The sequence below is a fragment of the Pelophylax lessonae genome (genome assembly GCF_965119305.1).
Source record: "Pelophylax lessonae genome assembly, chromosome: 4".
Taxonomy (NCBI): domain Eukaryota; kingdom Metazoa; phylum Chordata; class Amphibia; order Anura; family Ranidae; genus Pelophylax; species Pelophylax lessonae.
Window position 1 is genome coordinate 423,826,961 of NC_138771.1, and position 21,496 is coordinate 423,848,456.

Below are 21,496 nucleotides of genomic sequence, written 5' to 3' on the forward strand. Positions count from 1 at the left end.
AGCGCGGCTCACAGAGCGCTCCATAGAGATGACTGGGGAGGTGGCTCGTGCGGCTTATCTAAAGCCGAGCAGACCCGCCCCCCCCCACTCTAGCCAAGCCGAGCGGATCCGCCACCACCTGAGCCAAGTTGAAACAGTCACCCTCAAATAAATTCCACTCGCCAAATGCGAGCAGGCAAGTGGAAATTTTGAGGGCTGCTTTACATCATTGTTTTTCAATCACAGCCAAACCATTTATAGCCACATGATTTATTTTAATCATTCTGTCTTCTGTTTCATAAACTGATACAAAGCCAAAGATTTGCAATAACTCATAGCAATCAGACAATTGTATGGTCAGATCTGTAAAATATAACTTTCATTTGGTTGGTATGAGCTGCAAAGTCTAATATATTGCAAAATATTTATTGATGTTATTTGAACATACCTAGTAGTTTAACATTTAGGTCCTGGACCTCTAGTGGCAGGAAGGTCTACAAACTCTGCACTATTCAAGGCCATGTACAGTACACAAAAGCTGTCTATTCAGTGGAACTGCCACACTGCCTCTCCAAAAAAGAACACAATGTTGTGTTTGTTAAATTTTGTTAAATTAGCTTGGAAGAAACCCAAATCAGTGTGCTGAGATCTATGAAAATGCACCTTAAGGTGTAACTAAACCTCCTATCCTCCTACAGCCAAGAAAGCTGCCATCTTGAACTTCAGTTGCCATGGTCCTGCTTATGTTATCAGTTATGACACAAGCTATTTGATGGCTTGACAGTTCAGCAGAGAGCCCAAGCAACTGTGACAATTATCATTTATGGCAAACCTTGACTATAAATCGCTTTGGTATACCGTTAAATTGAAGGATTTATTTCCACTTTAATGCCTTGGTTCCACTGAGTGGTACGGTTCAGTTCGGTACAGTTCAGTACGGTTTGAAACAGTACCCTTAACATGATAGGCGTTGTGTAGCCGGAAAGTAGTGAAGTCAACCAATCAACGTTCTGCTCCACCCTGTTGGTACGGTACGATTGTGCTTGGTACCCCAACGAAAGGGTCCCCAAAAAAGTGGTATGGTACGGTTCAGGATTAGGGTACCAACTTGGGTCACAACTTTTGACAATGGAAATGGCAAAAATTGCCTACTGAACCGAACCATACCGCTCAGTGGAAATGAGGCATAAGATAACTTTAATCCCAGTACACTGCAGTGTTTCAAGTTAATATGATCCTGCAATTTCTAGACCAGGTTAGTTTGTGCAAGTAACAGTTAAAGGTCTCTGTAATTTCTTTAACAAAGTGAAGCTTTGAGATTAATGCCTCATGAAGTAGAAAAGCACAAGAGGTAGTATACATTTAAGCTAACTATGTACTATACAATCTGATTGTACAAATCCCTGTACAATCTCCTTTCGATTTACCAAATACCAATCTGTTTGTATCATATCAAGCAGGCCCTTGCATTATATAAAAGCAAAGAAATTCCCAGCTCAACTTACCAACCAGCCTGCTAACCACCTGAATTGTCCTGTCTAACAGTATGTGCTAAAAACAGGGGTTTAGTTTGCACACATTTGCAAATACATGCATAAGCTACAGAGCCCCGTCAAGCCACTCTAGTATTTTCTGTAGTCCTAACTCTAAATTTTAAGAGCCTCTACAGTGGAAGCAATGCATTATAATGTATAGGCAGAGGGCAGGTGAGCCCGGAGGCATCCCACGCCTCCTTAAAGGCACAGGGGCGCACTGGACACCCAGCACATGCTTTCACTGTGGAGGCCCTTCAAATTTAGAGTTAGGACTACAGAAAATACTGGGGTACCTTGACGGGGCTCTATAGCTTATGCATACATTTGCAAATGTGTGCAAAATAAAACCTTGTTTTTAGCGCATACTGTTAGACAGGACAATTTGGTTGAATAGCAGGCTGATCGGTAGGTTGAGCTGGGAATTTCTTTGGTTTTGTTTTGCATGTGTTGCCCTTACACATGCTCCTTGCTGTTATAATGTATGATCAGTTGTAGACCAATTGGACATAACAGAGCCACTGGGTTTAGTGAAACTAGACTCAACTAGTTTTTCTAATAGGCTGTACAAAATAAAATATACAAAAAAGAAAAGATGGTGGTTGAACATGCAAACATGCAGTGAAGAATTTTCAGGGGAGTCTTACCACTCCCCCACACAATCCACATAGGTGAAGTTGTTTGTTAATGTTGATCATGTACTATTAATACTCTAAAATGGCACTAATAAAATGTTCCTTCTGTTTTAGAGACTTTGCTTTTGTAGCTAATGATAAAGATACCTGCATGCTGAAGTGTCATGTATTCCGTTGTGATGTCCCAGCCAAAGCCATTGCCAGTGCCCTCCATGAAATGTGTTCTAAGGTATGAAATCATTGAGCCAAGTGTGAAAGAATCTGCAGAAACCAGTTGATGTAAATAATTATTATGGTTTGTGTTACTGTTTTAAAACCTTGATTATTGTGTAACTATATTTATGTGCATGACAGCAGCCTTATTTACTCTGTTCACATATGTAGGCTCTGCTCCTTGCTATTCAGTGCTACATATTGGGGGAAATTTACTAAAACTGGTGCAAAAAAAAAAAAAATTTGGTGCAGCTGTGCATAGTATCTAACCAGCTTCTAGGTTTTATTGTCAAAGCTTATTTGAACAAGCTAAAGTTGGAAGTTCTGTTCACCAGTTTTAGTAAATCGCCTCCATTGTCTAAGCTCTCTCCATGCAAGTCTATACACCAGCTGACTCACTGAAAATAATGGGGTCTATTTATTATTGTTTTGACATGAGATTCACACAACTTTCACCCACTAATCACACACTTTACACATACAATTAAATTTAAAAATGTATGAAGCTTTTGTAAACGTGTGAATCTTTTGGGAAAACACTGAAAAATAGACCTCATTGTGTTCCCTATGTGGCTAAAATCGTATCACAGTTTTTAACCACTCCTCTAGCAACCAACAGCCTATAGTGGGAGAAGATATTTTATACATAAGGTTATAAAGGTCCATTTTGTTTGCTTTGGTTTACATGCCCGACATGCGCACAATGCCTCTGCTCCCGCTACAATTACATAGTTACATAGTTACATAGTAGGTGAGGTTGAATAAAGACAATAATCCATCCAGTTCAACCTGTGTAGGTGTGTGTAGCTGTAATCATCTCACATACCCCTGAATGTTCTGATCCTTGAGATGTAAGTCTAAGAGTCTTTTGAAAGCCACCATACTTCCCACAGAAACCACCTCTTGTGGTAGAGAATTCCACAATCTTGTAGCTCTAACAGTAAAGAACCCCCCCCCCCCCCCCCCCGTTGCCTGAGGTTAAAACGCTTCTCCTCTACTCGCAATGTATGCCCTCGAGTCCTAGCAGAGAGTATCTGAGTGGCTTTGTGCCTTGTGATTGCTTAGATGGCCAATCACAGTGATCACAAATGTAAACAGTACTATTGTTTACATTTAACTTCCTGTAACAACAGAGGAAGGGGAAACCGGAGGGTTTAAGGAATGAATGAATGAATGAATTTATTAGATCCTTCAAGCGACAGGGGAAGACTGTATTTAAGGTCAGGGGTTAAAATGACACTGGGCACCATTAGTGTGGGATTGTTTTTAGGGGACTTAAAAACATCAGTGATGGGGCAGGGGTGGACAGTTTTACAATGCCACTGATCACCAATTATTGTGGGATTGTGTTTGGGGCGGAGTTTAAAATGCCAAAGACCACCAATGATTGTGGGATTGTTTGGGGGGGGGGGGTGGGTTAAATATTTTCGGCTTGGCCATGACATCTAGCACATGCACACATAGCATTTGCAGTCTCCAGGAAATTCTCTTCCACTAATAACAGAATATTTTCACTTGGCTTCAGTGGGAAACTTGGAAAGGTTGAGTGCTCTTAACTACCTCAATACCAGTATGTTTCTTAATTTTCAAAAATTTTTGGGCTAAAAAAAAATCTTCATCTTGAGGTGTCTAATTTCCAAAAGAGGGTTATTTCTTGGGTGTTTGTGATGTCATGGCCTTTTTAAAAAAAAAATATGTTTCATAACAAAGTAAGGAAACATTTTTTTTTTCCAAAATGTTTAGTCTTTTTCCCTTTATATACAGTACCTCACAAAAGTGAGTACACCCCTCACATTTCTGTAAATATTTTATTATATCTTTTCATGTGACAACACTGAAGAAATTAAACTTTGCTACAATGTAAAGTAGTGATTGTACAGCTTGTATAACAGTGTAAATTTGTTGTCCCCTCAAAATAACTCAACACACAGTCATTAATGTCTAAACCACTGGCAACAAAAGTGAGTACACCCCTAAGTGAAAATGTCCAAATTGGGCCCAATTAGTCATTTTCCCTCCCCGATGTCATGTGACTCGTTAGTGTTACAAGGTCTCAGGTGTGAATAGGGAGCAGGGGTGTTAAATTTGGTGTTATTGCTCTCACTCTCTCATACTGGTCACTTGACGTTCAACATGGCACCTCATAGCAAAGAACTCCCTGAGGATCTGAAAAAAAAGAATTGTTGCTCTATATAATTATAATATTATGTAAATATATAATTCACAGGAAGCATTGAATTCGATAAATAAATACAAGACTAGGTTACTTCTGATTGGCTGATGTAAAGAGGGGGGTGGATGGTGTCATGATCTCCACCTCAGCCAATCAGAGGTAGCCTCATGTTCATTTATAGAATACAGTGCTTCCTGTGAATGGCTGAGCAGCACTCAGCCCAACTCAATTTTGTTCTGGATGCGGCATGGGAAGTTACTGTCCTGCTTCTGGACCACAGCACTGTATACTAGGGATAGACCGATTATCTGCAAGGCCGATATATCCGGGGCCGATATGCACTTTCCCCGATATATCGGTATCGGCCCCGGAACTGGCCGATATTGCTGATATTTTTGTGACGTCATTCTGCCTTTTTAGGCCGCCTCCCTCAGCTTGGACAGCCTCATCTGGAGTCAGGCTAGTCTCGCAGGAGTATATCACAGCCATACACCCACCCACAGTAGCCCGGTGCCAGCCAGCCACCCACATCCACAGGCCCTGTACCAGCCAGCCACAGGCACTGTACCAGGGAGCCAGCCAACCGCCCACAGGACCTGTACCAGCCAGCCACCCACAGGCCCTGTACCAGCCAGCCACCCAAAGCTCCTATGCCAGCCACCCACCTACCACAGGGTGCCAGCCAGCCAGCCACTCACCACAGGGTGCCAGCCAGCCAGCCACCACAGGGTGCCAGCCAGCTAGCCACCACAGGGTGCCAGCCAGCCAGCCATCCACCACAGGTTGCCAGCAAGCCAGCCAGCCAGCCACCACAGGGTGCCAGCCAGCCATCCACCACAGGGTGCCAGCCAGCCAGCCATCCACCACAGGTTGCCAGCAAGCCAGCCAGCCAGCCACCACAGGGTGCCAGACAGCCAGCCATCCACCACAGGTTGCCAGCAAGCCAGCAAGCCAGCCAGCCAGCCACCACAGGGTGCCAGCCAGCCAGCCAGCCACTACAGGGTGCCAGACAGCCAGCCACCCACCACAGGGTGCCAGCAAGCCAGCCATTAAGCATTAAACAAAAATGAACATGTTCAGTACCAGATTTGTGTCAAAAATTTTCTTTATTTTTCAAAACCTTAAATGTAAAAAATATCGGCCCATATCGACCGATACCAATACGTTGTGACCAAAATATCAGTATCGGCCCTGAAAAAACCATATCGGTCTATCCCTACTGTATACTGTATGTAGCTGATGTCAGAGTATACAGTCTATATAGCATTGACAGCTGCTGCATCTGTTAGTGAAAGTAATAGTTCATTTGGCCCAGCTTGTTCCAAAATAACTATTTTAAAGTGCCAAATAACATGGAGTTAGGCTTAAGAAAGAAACAGAATGATAAACTGGTTAGCTCCCCTCCAGTGGCAAATCAAATTGGAACGTTAAATGTAATAAAAAAAATCCAGCAAGCATATATTAGTAAGTTTAACCAATACCTTGAAATAATAGCTCAAAATATAAACTCACTAAAATGCACTATACTGTCCCTTTAATGTTTCCAGTGCAAGATAGGAAATAAGGGAGACATGTTGCTTGGAGTAACACATTTCTTCCTGTTTTACGCATAAGCTGCACTGTTAAATGATAGCAAGTTTTTACACCTGAGAAATGTTTGATACCACTGCTTTAATATATTGTATGTAGATTGTCATGTCTGTGTAGACTTTGTAGAAATTCAATAATTTGGCAATGGGTGACCATTGGTTGGACGATTCATCTCCTACTTTCTCTTTTTTCTTATGATCCCTGTTAGGCAGGTAGTATTTCATTATTATTAGGTTTATTTATTTTTTTAAAAGTAGCCATTGTTACTCTCCCCCTGAGAAAATAATCTGCATTATTGCTCTGGGTCAAATCAAACCATTAAAGACATTGGATCAATATAAGAACCAACTAGAATATTCCAAAGGAACAACTGTAACCTTCTTATTTCTCTCACTACATGCTTGGTTCAATTGCATTTAAAGGGAACCTGTCATTGCTGAGCTCTACTTATAAACATGCGTGTTACTTGGCTGTAAAACTGACCTTCTTGCATTGTCACCATTAACTTGTTTGCAGATAAGTTATGACTTTTCTCTCTGTTTTCTAATCTGCATGCTTGTTCTAGGTCAGTAACACAGAAGTTATTAAAGCCACAAGTTCAGCATAACAGTCAGGAAACTAACATTTTTAGAAGTAGGTGAGCAATGACAGCACTGTATTTGTCTCATTGTGAGTTTACTTTAACTTTCTTACATATAAAGAAGATTTATTACAAATTTATGACTGTTGTAATCTACTGAATAAAATTAACTGACTGGTGGTATACTGTATATGTGTAGCTGATGCAACAGCTTTTATAGGGCTTCTTTTCGGTACTGGTTCCATTGTGAATTGTAACCCTATTGATAGAATGCCCAAATACTGCATTTGTATGGGTGCTGGTCTTCTGAATATAGTATATTTATGCTAACACTGTAAACTGCTCATGGGTTTTAAAAGGAGTACTAAAGTCACATTTTTTACAATACGTATTAATAAAGAACATTAATCACTGGCTCAAAACGCTGTATTAGTGATGATATTATTTTTTTTTTACTTTGAAAATGTGTGCATATCTTCAGTCCACCTCTGGAGCTGCAGCATCTGTTTTTTTTTTTTGTATTTATGGCCGTTTATGGCAGCCAATGTGGTATGTGTATGTTGGTGGTGGTGGGGTGATACATCAGCTTCCTGCTGATTGCAAAAGTGAAAAAATATATCTCTGGGAACCCCATTAGATGTGCATGTTCAAGGGAGGTAGCTGGAAACTGCATGGTGTAGACTTTAGCTGTGAAGTCTGCCTGTCAGTTTCATGACCTGGAACAGTATTATGGCGCTTTTCCACTGCATGGAACCATGTGCTTTTCCAATGCTGGTACCGCATGGTATGGTGTAGGATCGGTTCGGTACGGTACGGCGGCGCTTTTCCACTGCATGGAACCGAACGGTACGGCTATCAAAAACAGTACCACCTCGATTGTGGTTCCAAGAGATACCATACCTGGTACCATATCCCACAATCCTTTGCATGAAGTCACTACTAGCTACTGATTGGTCAGAGAATCCCACCCACCCCGTTGTTATCCCACCCACTTAACTTTAGTACTACTTTAGTGGAAAAGCAAACCATACCGTACCGTACCAAACCGTTCCAACACCGTACCATGCGGTACCAGCAGTGGAAAAGCAAACCGGGCCAAGCAGGGTCGAGTAGAGTCGAGCCGGTACTTGCAGTGGAAAAGTGCCATTAGGCAACTGATCAACACAGCACAGATAAACTCTGCTCCATGCAGTGGCCAGCAGGGAGGAACATGCTCATCTAAAGGGTTACCAGTCATGTGCTCTTTCAATTTGGGCTCATAGCTCATCGTCACTTAACTCTCAGCTCTCCGTGCATCTGAATGTTGAGCTACAAAGGGAGATATTGAGAGAGCAGAATGAATCCTAGACACAAGCGTAAAGGAAATGAATGCATTGATCTCTCTAATGGTTTCAAGGTATTGATGGGGATTAGATGTAAAAAAACAAAAAATCGAGAATGAATCTATTGAGGATTGAAACTTGAAGCATATATGTATATGTTTTTTTTTTTGTTTTTATTTTACTTTGGTTAAACTTGAAATACAAATTATAAATAGACATTTTCAACTGTCTGTCTGTACAGATCATGGCTGAAAGAGCAGTGGCCAGTAACGCCATCACTCGTTCTGTTACCTTAGAGACGATCTCACCTGAAGATTTACCAGTGCAAGGTTGGGAGATAATTAAAATGATTATGAAAATAGATTGCCTTGTAAGCAGGACAGAAGATCACTGTTTCACTGCTGTAGCACCATGCACCAGTATAATTTCATAATATTGCTTAACTGCTTAGTCTATTCTTTGAGTGCCATTGTACCATGCGTCAGACTTATAGTGGAACTCCAGCTAGTTTTGGCTAAGAAAGGTGGGGCAGAGGTGGAATTGAACCTCTGCTAGCTTATATTTGTGATTTTTTTCCTAAAAAGGTTCCTGGTGACTACAGTGACAGGGAAAGCAAATGAGTGGAAACCCAAAAGTTACCAGTTGCCACTGGAATGTAAGGTTAGAGGAAATGTACAATGCTGAAAATCCTGTGACAACTAACAAAAATGGTATTTCCCCTGACTTTGGAGAGATTCCTAAAAAGTTACTGTTGGGACTCTGGGACAGAAGTGAAGGAAACTTGCCTTCCCAAATAGGGGCACAGAAACCAATAAAAACCTGCCAGAGGTTCTAAATCCTCCTCAATCTATCCAATACAAAAAAGTATATATTTTTTCTTCTTTAAATGAAAAGCATTTATATAGTATTAACGATCTGTGCAGCACTTTACATTGTATTTATTCACATCAGTCCCTGCCCACAAGGTTCTTTTCCCATATGCATGCATACACATACATGAGACAATTTATAATGGAGCCAATTAACCGACCAACATGTCACTTGTAGTGTGGGAGGAATTTAGAGTACCCACACAAGCCTAGGGAGAACAAGAAAAGTCTTGGCTAGATTTTCACTTTAAGTCATAGTAAACACAACATATGAAAGCAATTTGGAAAGGGTCATAAGCAAACAGTATTTCCATGTGAACATTCCCCTTTAGGCTTTTTTAAATGCAAAAATGTATCATGCTAGCACCTACTTAATGATAATATTAAAAAACTAGAAATTAGAAAAATGTGTTATTCCCTCTTGTTAAGCCTGCCCAAAGTTAATGAGGGAACATTTGCTTTAGCTTCACACATTGTAACACAAACAGATGGACATTTTGAATCATATGCCTCAGTCAACACAATTCACTGCCTGTGATGCCAAAATGGAAAAATATATTAATGTAATAATATTTCCAATTTTTAGATGGAGTTCGTTGCATGCCGGTGGTTTTGACAGCATGTACTCAAGGCAGCTAAAATAGGAAAAATTGTAGAATGAGCTGGGAACAAATTACAAGCATACATTTCACTTTAAATATTATAGACTTAATTGTTTTCCATGTAAAAAGTCAGACTTGCTACAAAGAATGCAGACTTTCCATCTAGCTAGAGATGTAGGTAGGAAAATGTGGTTACATTTAGGCCTTTATATGTATAAGTACAGAATTAAAGCTATAATCTTTTGAACCTTGATGCATAATGTGACTCAGGGCCACCACCACATCTTCTGCAACCATACAGAGGTATACTTACCTCAAAGCACTACAGGCAAAGGGACTTAGCCTCCTGGATTATGCTTTTCAACAGCTGTTGTTTTTGCCCTCCTAAGTTGTTAGTGCTATGTCCGCAACCTGAAGGAAAGTTTTGCTTTTTATCTGGGCCATTATCACTGGCATACCTGAAAGCATTAGCACTTATGGTATACTCAAAAAAAGGGGTTCTGGCGCTAATCCAAGGTGTAGAAATCCTGTGATGTCCTTATGTAGAGAATACACAATTGCAATTATAAATATGTCTGCTGCAACACTGTTCGCCCACTCCTAAACATGGGATGGCGTATTGGTAGTGAGAAGTAAAAATTAGGATGGCGCTCTAGTGTGCATCATTATGGAAAAAACCCCAATGGAGGCTCAAATGAACAATCTAATGAAAGTTTATTAAGTAAGTCCACAAATGGTTAAAACAATTTGATAAGTAATCCTACCGATCCTTGAAGCCTCTGTGTCTCCTGGCTGATCTACAGGAATCCCTGATGTGTGTCATGGGAGCCTGGTGGCCGATGGAAGGGGATAGGGCTCTCAGATGAAAAAAGGAATTGGTCTAAGCGGTGAGGGCTCGCACGGTCCGGTGTGCGGCCGCGTTCCTGGACCGGAGCCACTGCGTTGTGCTCCCACAGTGCCCGCCGTGAGCACCGGGAGGCGCACGCAGATGACTTCACCGCAGAGGACCGGAAGTCCGTTGAGTCGCTACAAATGTAGCTTTGTCAAGTTGTGTCGACACAACTTGACAAAGCTACATTTGTAGCGAAACATGTAGTTGTGGCAATCGGGAGACTCCATAGAAGCGAGCACATCCTTTCCTCCGCTCCCCTCAGCTTCCGGGTTGTCTCTTCGGCCCGCTCTCAACGGACTTCCGGTCCCCTGTGGTGACATCATCTGCGTGCGCCTCCCGGTGCTCACGGCGGGCACTGTGGGAGCACAACGCAGTGGCTCCGGTCCAGGAACGCGGCCGCACACCGGACCGTGCGAGCCCTCACCGCTTAGACCAATTACTTTTTTCATCTGAGAGCCCTATCCCCTTCCATCAGCCACCAGGCTCCCATGACATCCTAATTTTTACTTCGCACTTATGGTATAGCCCAGGGCCAACAGCATCCATTCAGGGATATATATATGGATATGCTTCACACAATATGACCAAATATATGATGATGGAAGTGTCTTCAAGTTGACAACCACAACTGAGTAATGCTTCTATGGGTGCAGTAAAAGGGGCAGAAATAAGCACACTGTAACCATTCCTTCAGTAGGAATTGCATCATCCTAATCTGTTCTAGCAATGACACTAAGTAAATGACCAGACCATGTCTAGATTCCCACTGGTTCTTCTCAGTATGGCTGAAAGACATGAGCATATAAATACTCTAAATACTTCCCCTGTCACATTTAAACACACACGCACATTTTTAGTGTTCTGCAGTTACATCAAAAGGGGCTGAGACTAATAGTGAGATCTGACTTACCACGTAAGATGTCGACCTAGGAATGGAGGCTTTACCCCACTGAAAGCTCTACAAAACCTCAAGGCTCTAGGATCCAGGACTTATTAAGCACAATTTTTTTCTTCACATCAGCCATAAACCCTGGAGCCCCCCCCCAATGTGTATATTAGAAACCTAGGAGACAGATACTCACTGTGCTCAATTTTACCCACCAGTGTCTCCAAATACTGTGTATAAAGGCGTTACTCTCTGGAATGTTTTCAAGATCACACAGATATAACAAATAGTATAGCACAATTAGCCTTTTCACTATTTTAGTCTACTTAGATACTAAAGCCCCGTACACAAGAGTAGAAATTCGGCCGGGAAATTTCGTCCGACGACTGATCTGCCGATTTTCGGATTGTTAGTATGGTGCTCCTGACAACCGACTCCGACTTTTCGGCCAAAAAAATCCTGATGTGCAGGCTATATAATTTTTGTTGACCCTCAAAACACGTCAGATTTTCGTCTCATTAGTACAGATTTCAATGGGGAAAAATCTTATGAGCAAGACTAGGCATGCTCAGAGATGAAAGAACACAAAGAAAGCAATCCAACACATGACATCACTTCTGAAGTAGAATTCTGTCGTGCGGGAAAATTCGTGTGCAGTCTAGAGCACATTCCAACCAACAGACACCACTCTGGACAAAAGACGGACGACCGGTCGGCGGAAATTCGTTGCGAGTGTACGAGGCTTTAGTCTGCTTCAGTCCAGACTGAATTTCTCCTTAGCTTCAACCCAATCGGATTGCTTATCTGAAAGGCCACACAGGCCTGGACACTCACTGCTTGAATGTCTGTACACATAATGGTGGGAATTAACAAAGAGTGGCGCAGACAAAGCCTGCAACACTTTTTGTAAACTGAAAAAATTGAGTAAATCTTGTTCCTATCTAATATCAAAGGGGCATAAAAAAGTATTTCTAAAAGTATATTTTTTGGGCAGTTTTATTTTAACTTTTTAAAGTAGAACTCAACTGTATCTTAGCACCACAAACTGAACATTTTATTTATTTAATTTTTATTATTTTAAGGAAACTCACCCATCCATCAATGTCTCCATGCTTTAGTTTGTTGAGGAATCATCTTGATAAAACACCTCTCTAACATTTCCTGCTGCAGCCATCTTGAGTAGGGTAGATGATTCATGAAGCATTTACTTCCTGGAATCCATCTGCCCTTAGCTCAAGCATGCAGGAAGGAGGGTACCCTTAACTGAGAAAGCCCCTCCTCTCCTCCAGAAAAAAAAATGTCTGTGAAGACTCCTGGGATGTATGGCATCAAAAAAGCCTAGGCCAGAAACCAGGAAACAACTCAAAAAAAGTTTAAAACAAGCAAGTATAATATACTTTCCTATCTATTTACTTATGCTGGAAGCATAAGGATAAAAAATAGTTAATGTTCGCTGAAAGAGTTCAGTTCTGTTTTAAGAATACTAACCGTGCATTTACCATGTGCTTGTTGTGTGTGATGAATATAAAATATTCCTATGCAGTACTTTGTATTCACCTTATTAAAATTACCGTAATAAAAAATAATACAACCATTATATTTTTTTTAGTACTGAACATAATGCATACATAGAGAAATGTATCCAAAAACACTGTTTACATCCGTAAACTTTCACTTTAAACCTGTGGATGGTTTTCTAGAATGTTCAGATTTTACAGGGGATAACAGAAGCAGTCAAACAAGGACATATAACATACTGTCCTCATATGAACTCATGGATCATTGTAACCATCTAATATGTCAGTGGATATAAAGCTCAGAAGTGGCACTAATCCCTGCATTAATCGGGATATTGCCATACTTAGGCTCTTTGGATGTTTCCTTAGCAAACAATTCTGCCACTAAAAGATATTTAAAGGATGCCCAATGATCAGAGCTGCTTTGTCCTATCATCAGCAACAATTTATGACATCCCTGTAGCTATAATACTTTTTACTTTAAAAACACACAGAAAAAAAAAAAAAAAAACGTTGCCAGCTTTGACTAACATATGTTTTTGGTTATTTGTAGCACAATCATTTTTTAGCAATCATAACCCAGAAAGCTTTAGAAAACACACTGAAGGAAAAGTGAAATATATTGATAATGACCCTTTGCAGCACTTCCATTACTGTAGTCTGCATTATACATTTTGAACAGTTGTTTATTTAATGGATGACAATTTCACACACTTTGTTTGTTCTAGTTGATATTCTGGATACTGTGCGGGAGTCCATTCAGAAATATGAACTGCTTTTCATTGGCAGCCTTCCCGTCTCAAAGCCAATGGGTGAGTTATTGTAGAGACTGTTCTGTATCCATTCTTCCAGGGAGCCTTTATTGCAACAACTAATAAGTACTTAGTGAACAATGTATCCCTTTATTTTTACCCTCTGGTGTAATGCTGTATTATATGTATCCTCTGAAAAAATGTACAATGTAACTACAGATGACGATATCTATCCCTTTTAAAGGGTACATATCCCCATATTTAAAGCTGCACTCTAGGCAAATAAAAAGGACAACAATTAACACAGTTCTGTATTCATTAATACTTAATTAAAAATACATTTGCAATGCAAGCAGTGTAAGCACCTACATTTCACTTGGTATCAGCTTACAGCAGTCCCTGTATGGCAGAGCTCAGAGTAGGAGAGGTATCAGCAGCACAGGAAGCCAATCAATTTGTGTGCTGACAAGGAGCATGATGATAGAAGGAGAAAACAGAGTGAAAGTGATAAGTGTATCTCTGTATTGCTTCTTCCTCACTGTCCAATCACAGGCTGTGGGCAGGTCCATAACAGCATGGGCTCAGACAAAATGAGTTGAATGATGCTTGATTAAACTCAGAAGAATGAGGACCTCTTGTGGCAGAAAATAAATACTGCGGGGACAGCTTAACATTGCAGAAATGTATTGCAGTAAAACCTAATTTTGAATTGATCTTTTAATAGGTTATTTATTCTTAAGTGTCGGTTCACACTAGGGTGACATGACTTTGGGCGAGTTATGCCGTCGCCCGTGCACCGTGACTTCGGCGCGGCTTGCAACGACTTCACATAATGGAAGTCAATGCAAGTCGCTCCGATGTCACCCTGAAGTAGTGCAGGAACCTTTTTCTAAGTCGGAGCAACTTGAGTCGCTCCTATTAGAACGGTTCCAATTGCACACCACGGTCCGCTACTTGTCAGGCGACCAAGTCGCCTGACAAGTCGGAACAGTGTGAACCGGCACTTACAGTTTTGACTGGAGTTCTGCTTTAACCACTTCAGCTCCAGAAGATTTTACCCCCTTAATAAACAGGCCATTTTTGGTGATTCAGCACTGCGTTACTTTAATGAAAAATTGCGCGTTTGATGCTGTACCCAAATACAATTGATGTCCTTTTTTTCCCACAAATAGAGCTTTCTTTTGGTGGTATTTGATCACCTCTGCGATTTTTAGATTTTGCACTATAAACAAAAAAAAGAGCGACAATTTTGAAAAAAACGCCATACTTTTTACTTTCTGCTATAAAACATTCCCAATAAAACATATAAAAAATCTGTGTAGAAAAATGATTATAACCCACGCTTAAAATGGTCAATAAACTTGTGTTTTGCAGCTGCTGTTCACTAGGTAAAAAACCAAGAGAAATATGTAAAAAAAATGCAAAAAAAACAGCGCTTGCAATAGTGCAAATATCAAAGGATGGGTAAATATAAAGAACGTCAATTAATGAAAGTGGGTATTTAAAATGGTGTGAAGTACAATAGTGCTAAAGCAAATAATAACAGTAAATACCTTCTCTTTCTGAAAAAATTAAAGTGCAATAGTGCCAAAACTAGATTGCAATAAACTTGTGCATAAAGTGCAATAATGCTGTATATAAAACAATCAAAATACAATAACAGGTGTTAAAGTGCACAAATTAGGTAAACAGTCCCACTCAAAGTGCAGCTGTCTCCTTCCGGGAACACAGCCGTTTGTTTCTAATGTGGTTTACATACGCTTTTACCTCTTACTATATGTGAGTATTTTTAATCCTGTATTCAAATAAAAGTATTTTGCGGGCTTCACTATTTTGGTCCATTCCTTCCTTTTGAACGTCATTGGATGGTTTCATATTACTATGACCCTACTTACTTAAGAGGCACATCTATCCATTGGGTAACCCCAGAAGGGGACACACTACTGTGCTGAAAGACTACTGGTTTTCAAGGTCTATTAACCATTTCATTCTGGTGAGTGGATCCCCAAAAGGGTTTTTGGAGCACCTTTCCACTGTGTGAAGCACTTTTAGCACCTTCTTTTTGGATTTCAGCACCATATTGAAGCTGCACTTTGAGTGGGACTGTTTACCTATTTTTTGCACTTTAACACCTGTTATTGTATTCTGATTGTTGTATATACAGCATTATTGCACTTTATGCACAAGTTTATTGCAATCTAGTTTTGGCACTATTGCACTTTAATTTTTTCAGAAAGTGAAGGTATTTACTGTTATTATTTGCTATAGCACTATTGCACTTTACACCATAAATACCCACTTTCACTTTAATTGGCGTTCTTTATATTTACCCATTCTTTAATATTTGCACTATTGCAAGCGCTATTTAAAAAATCTGATTTTTTTTTTTATCAGTTTAGGCCAATTTGTATTCTGCTACATATTTTTGGTAAAAAGAAATCCCAAAAAGCGTATTTTAATTGGTTTGCGCAAAAGTTATAGCATTTACAAACTACTGGATAGATTTTAGGATTTTTTATTTATTTTTATTGTTTTTATTAGTAATGGCGGCGATCAGCATTTTTTAGCGGGACTGCGACATTGCGGCGGACAAATCAGGCCCCTAACTGACATTTTTTAAACTTTTTGGGGACCCAGTGACATTAATACAGTAATCAGTGCTAAATATTATGCACTGTTACTGTATAAATGACACTGGCAGGGAAGGGGTTAACACTGGGGGTGATCAAATGGGTTAATGTATGCCTAAATATGCTTGCTCACTGTGGGGGGGGGGGGGGTTTCTGTGACAGGCACAGAGAGATGGGGGTTTCAGCTTAGCTGAAACTCCTGATATCTCACTGCCTGTCTGACAGAAGACTCGCCTGCTTTGTTTACATAAGCAGGCAGGTCTTCTGTCAGTTTATCTGATGATTGCGTGAGGCCGGCGGCAATCGCCGACGCTCCTCCCGCATGCCACCGAGACCCCGTGCGCAGCCGAGCCGCCCTGCCGCAGTAATACTACGGTGGGGGGTCGGCAAGAGGTTAAGAAGACTTACTCAAAAAAAAAAAAAAAAAGATTCAGCTGAATAAAACTTAAGAAATTACTACTTATATCAAAAACTTTTAATACAGATGTTCTGTATTTTGACAAAGTCCCTTTAAAATAAAACTGCCAAATTATTATTGAGGTGTAAAAACTATGAATATTACTGAAGCCTGTCAGCAGCTTTCTTGTGCAATCACCGCCAGCAGTGATCATTGTATTCTGAAGGCTAGAAAAACCTCCCACTGTCATCATACAATAGCACAGTGGGAGGGATCCTCTGATCAATACTTACTGTTTTGATGGGGAAATCGAGCAATTTTCTTTTCTTCAACCCGTGGTTAAAGGAAAGCAAATTGTATAATGTTTTGTTTGCTTAAACTTCTGCTCCGACTTGAAGCTAAGCTATTACAATTAGTAATATACCATCATTAGACCCACTATCAGAAATCACAGCACTTCTGTAAACTGATGTCCTGGAGTCCCTTGACCACTGATCATCACAGGGTCTTTTCCTTACACTACTTTTCCTCAGGACTAAAACATTCATTACATCTTTATTTTTTGGTTTTGACATATTTTACATCTCTCTCCTATACTGAATGGAACGGGTTTGTTCACACAGGTGGCCAGGGGTCAGAAAAAACAGGCAGTTGAGCTATGGTTTTCCACCCCACCACCTCCCACAAAAACAAGGACATGCAGCCACAATGTTTTGCTTTGCAGCCGTGGAAAAAAATGTAACGCTCTTGTTGCGTTTAGCAGGCAGTACCAGTCTCTTAGAGAGTTACAAAAAGCAGTGAAGAGGTGACATATCACATTACCACCACCTGCCAACTGAACTGGTCTCTGATATTGCAGATTGCCTTTCAGAGGGCAGGCAAGGGCTGCCACTTGTCTGAAGAAGCCTTTAGTGTACAGAAATTCCTCTCTGTACTTCCCCCTCTCTCTAAGGCCTCTTTCAAATGGACTTAGACATTTTAGCCAAGTAGATGGGTCAGTATTAGTGATCGACCGATATTTTGGTCAATGCATATCGGTATCGGCCGATATTGGCCGATATTTTTGTACATTTAAAAACATTTTTTTTTTTTACTTTACAAGTACTTTTGTGGAGGGATCTGGGGGTCTAAAAGACCCCAAACCCCTCCTCTGCACTTAAAAGCATTCAAAACGCCAAGTTTGGCTGTTCTGAATGCTGTTATTTTTTTTAATCTGGCGCCAGACGCGGAAGTGATGTCACTCATCACATCACTTTCAGGTTTTTGCATGGAGACCCAATCGGAGCTGAATGCGGCTTTGATCGGGTCTTCGGCGTCCATGCAGGCTGGTTGCCGGGGTCTTCCAGTGGGACGGGAGACCCAGGCGAGCCGCGGAAGGCTGCGGGAAGGAGGGGGGCTCCTTGTGATGACAGCCAAGCTGCTTCTCAGCCGCATAGGTTGTCATTATAAGACAGCCGGCCTTCGGCTATGCCTCTAGCTGCAGACATCACTCCGGTACAAGCACTTTCCCGAAATATCGGCAATATCGGTCACCTTGGTGGCTGATTCCGATATATCAGGGAAAGTGCATATCAGCCCTAGATATATCGTCTTTGCCCATAATCGGTCGATCTCTAGTCAGTATACACCAGTGCAATAGCTTTTCTTTGTATTGCATCAGGAATTATAGGGCATGTTGTGCTCTTTAGGTTTTGATGCAATCTTCCTTCTCAATTGAATTCAATTGCAGAGCTTCAAAGGCACGCACTGACACATTCATAAAAGGTTTTTGAAGTAATTACCTCAAAAGGGCCTATTTGCACTTTACTAGTGTTCATTTATTTTTACAGCGCAATAGGGCAAAAGTTGTTTTTGGCTGGAGTACAGCTTCAATGTCTTTTATGTGGCATCTAAATGTGAAAAGGTGAATCGAGCCATTCTGCATACAGTGGACATCATGATGTAATCCTGAACTGATCCAAGCATTCCATAAAGAGTTCATACCATTTCATAATATTAATTTAAACTGCTTTTCCCAATGGCTAGTGATAGCGGATGGCCTCGAAAGTGGCTGAAACAGCAAAACAATTAGATGTCCTCCTTTGTCCATTGCCCATGTAAACAAACCCTGAGGGGCCTATTTATAAAGACTTGTGGGCATTTAATTTTTAAAAAATTCAGAGTGCGATGGGGAGCCTGAAGTGACTGTAATGCTGCAGTCAAAATGTCTTTATAAAGCATGCATCAGTACTTTATAATGTGCCTGGCAACATTTTAATAAAAAAGCCGTGGGACAGCCATGATTAGCACATATTGCTGCTTTATAAATGACCCCTGTATAGTATGTCATAGACCAAAATACAGTTTATATTAACTTTGTTATAACAGATGCATACTGTTCAAGTATATAAATGACCCCCTTACTTTGTATGAAGCAAGCAAAATAAGTATTTTTTTAATAACCAATCTCTTAAATGCAGGGATGGATGTACTGAATGATACCATAGAGAACATAATCAGCATCACACTCAGGGAAAACTGGACAGCTGCTGTCATTGAAGTGACTGATACAGCAGTGACTATACACCGGAGAGAGGTAATTCTCTGTAGCATTTATGACTATATTAACTTTTTTTTTTTTTACATGTTCCTGCCCTGATTTTTCTCTGTGAAAATGGGATTGCTTGCTTTTGTGCAAAATGTTCCATTTTTAGATGGAAATTGAAGTGGAATTGGCAAGTAGGAGATTGCTGTAATTTGCTCTACCCCACATTTTGCAACAAAATGAAAAACATGAAGCATGAAATTAAAGAAAACTTTTAACAAGAAAAAATGCAAAGCAGTCTTTGCTGACCTCGACATCTGAAATTGATGCTGCTGGGATGTCATGTTGATCATTAGATCAGCATGATATGATTACAAATCGCTAATCAGATCAAGAGTTCTCATTAAACAGTGGCTTACTAATTTACATGCTTGTTCTAGGTCATCATTGAAATCAGAGACAGCCAAATAACTAGCATTTTCAGAAGCAAGTCAATGATGGTAGCTTTTATATTTCTCTTAGGACAGGTTTCCTTTAAAGAGGACCACCCCCGCCTGCCCCCTCTACTAAAAACAGCAAAAAAAAAAATCAAATACAGTGTACATAAACAGGTACACTTACCTTGTCAATGCTGCTTTTCTTTACTATTGTGCCTCTGTGCAGCCTGTATTCCTGCATCTGCACTGCCATTTTGCAGATTTATATTATACTGCACATAACTGTGATGGAGTGCATGATATCATGCGCAATGTCTTATGCATGCACTGTGAGCCATTACATTAATCTCTTTTTAAAAAAAAACATTCCCCTGAGATCTTGTGAGATCATGGGGAGAAAGTGTTTTTTAACAATAAACGAGTTTAATGCAGTATGGCACATGTGCAAGATGAAGAGCATGATTTCATGGGCTTCATATTGCATATGCGCCAGTGACATTGCTTTCCCTGAGGGCACCTGTGCAGCCAAGCCTATGCCACTATAGCCTTCAGGGGAACAGGGAAGTGGACACAAGAAAGGTAAGTTAAGTAAAATGAAAAAGGAAGCAAAGTCCAAGGTATAATTTGTACCTATAGGTAAGCCTATAATAAGGCTTACCTATAGGTACTGTAAATATCTCCTAAACGTGTACCATTTAGGAGATGTTTACATTGCATGCAGCCGATGACGTCATCCGTGCATGCTTTCTGGAGGAATGGCCACCCATGCCGTTCCTTCAGATACCTGTGCCGTGAATGACGGCTCTCCCACATGTGCGCGAGTGACGTCTTCGCGGCTCTGGTCTGTCACACAGCCGGAGTCCACAGACCCGGAAGGAAGACCGGGAGAAGATGGATACTGCCTCCAGCAAATACATCCTATCACTGGAGGGCTTCGTTTCACAGGCATACTAGCACATTATGCTTTTACCTTGAGTGCCCATTCACACTACCGCGACTTGTCAGGCGACTGGTCAGCCTGACAAGTCGCGGTCCATGCAGTGCTACGGGAACCATTCTAATAGGAGCGACTCAAGTCGCTCCGACTTAGAAAGTAGTTCTTGTACTACTTCGGGGCGACATCGGAGCGATTTGCATTGACATTCATTATATGAAGTCCGTGCAAGTCGCGCCGAAGTCGCTGTGCACGTGACTTCACAGGTCGCCCCTGTAAGGGTAATCCCAAAACTCACGGGTTTCAATAACATTTTGACTGTTGAAGCCAGATTGAAAATTATATTTATTTAGACAAACATGTAGATAGGAAGCCATGTTTGGAGAGCAAGTCAATCACATTACATTCTGTTGGCTTAATGAACATTGCTCTAACTGGCTAGGGTTTGTAATACACTTTTATACACTACAATGGGTGGCACCAAGCTATCTAATTTCTTTTGAAGTCCCATGTGGTGACATTTTGGAGTCTTTTGGTATGCGGACGGCCATTCACATAGATGTGTGACTTCCAGTTTAGTTCCTTGAACAAATCTTTAAAGACTTGAGATAGCAATCTTGCAAATGAAGGGCTGAACACAACATCTGCTCTAAAATATGACTTCTCACACAATATATATCCAATATCTCTGCTTAATCACAAATCCATGCCCGATAATCATAAGTAAATATTTGATAAACAAAATGGCTGCTTCCCTTTTCCTCATCACCCCCGAAGTCGTGCCGCGGTAGTGTGAACCGGCACTGAAGGTCCACCCTGCAAGTTACAACTGCTTTAAAAAAAATAAATAAATAAAAAACAATGTTTGATGATTTCACATCAGCATGCAGTGATGCATGCTGATGTGAATTTTAGTAAGAGTACTTTCACACTGCTCTTTGGCAAATTCACATATGTGTTTTTACCTCAAATTTGCTTTGTTTCAGATGCGGTTGCTGTGCGTTTCTGGTGCGTTTTTGCCTTGCTTGCACC

The 21,496-nt window shown here is 40.8% G+C and overlaps 1 protein-coding gene across 1 annotated transcript in view; it reads left to right on the forward strand.

The window, feature by feature from the left end:
• APBB3 (amyloid beta precursor protein binding family B member 3) overlaps positions 1–21,496 on the forward strand; it is a 178,757-nt gene that overhangs the window by 148,363 nt on the left and 8,898 nt on the right. The window contains exons 7-10 of the mRNA XM_082252887.1: positions 2,263–2,375; positions 8,266–8,353; positions 13,519–13,602; positions 19,029–19,144. Coding sequence (XP_082109013.1) covers positions 2,263–2,375; positions 8,266–8,353; positions 13,519–13,602; positions 19,029–19,144 — 401 coding nt within the window. The remainder of the gene's footprint in view (positions 1–2,262; positions 2,376–8,265; positions 8,354–13,518; positions 13,603–19,028; positions 19,145–21,496) is intronic.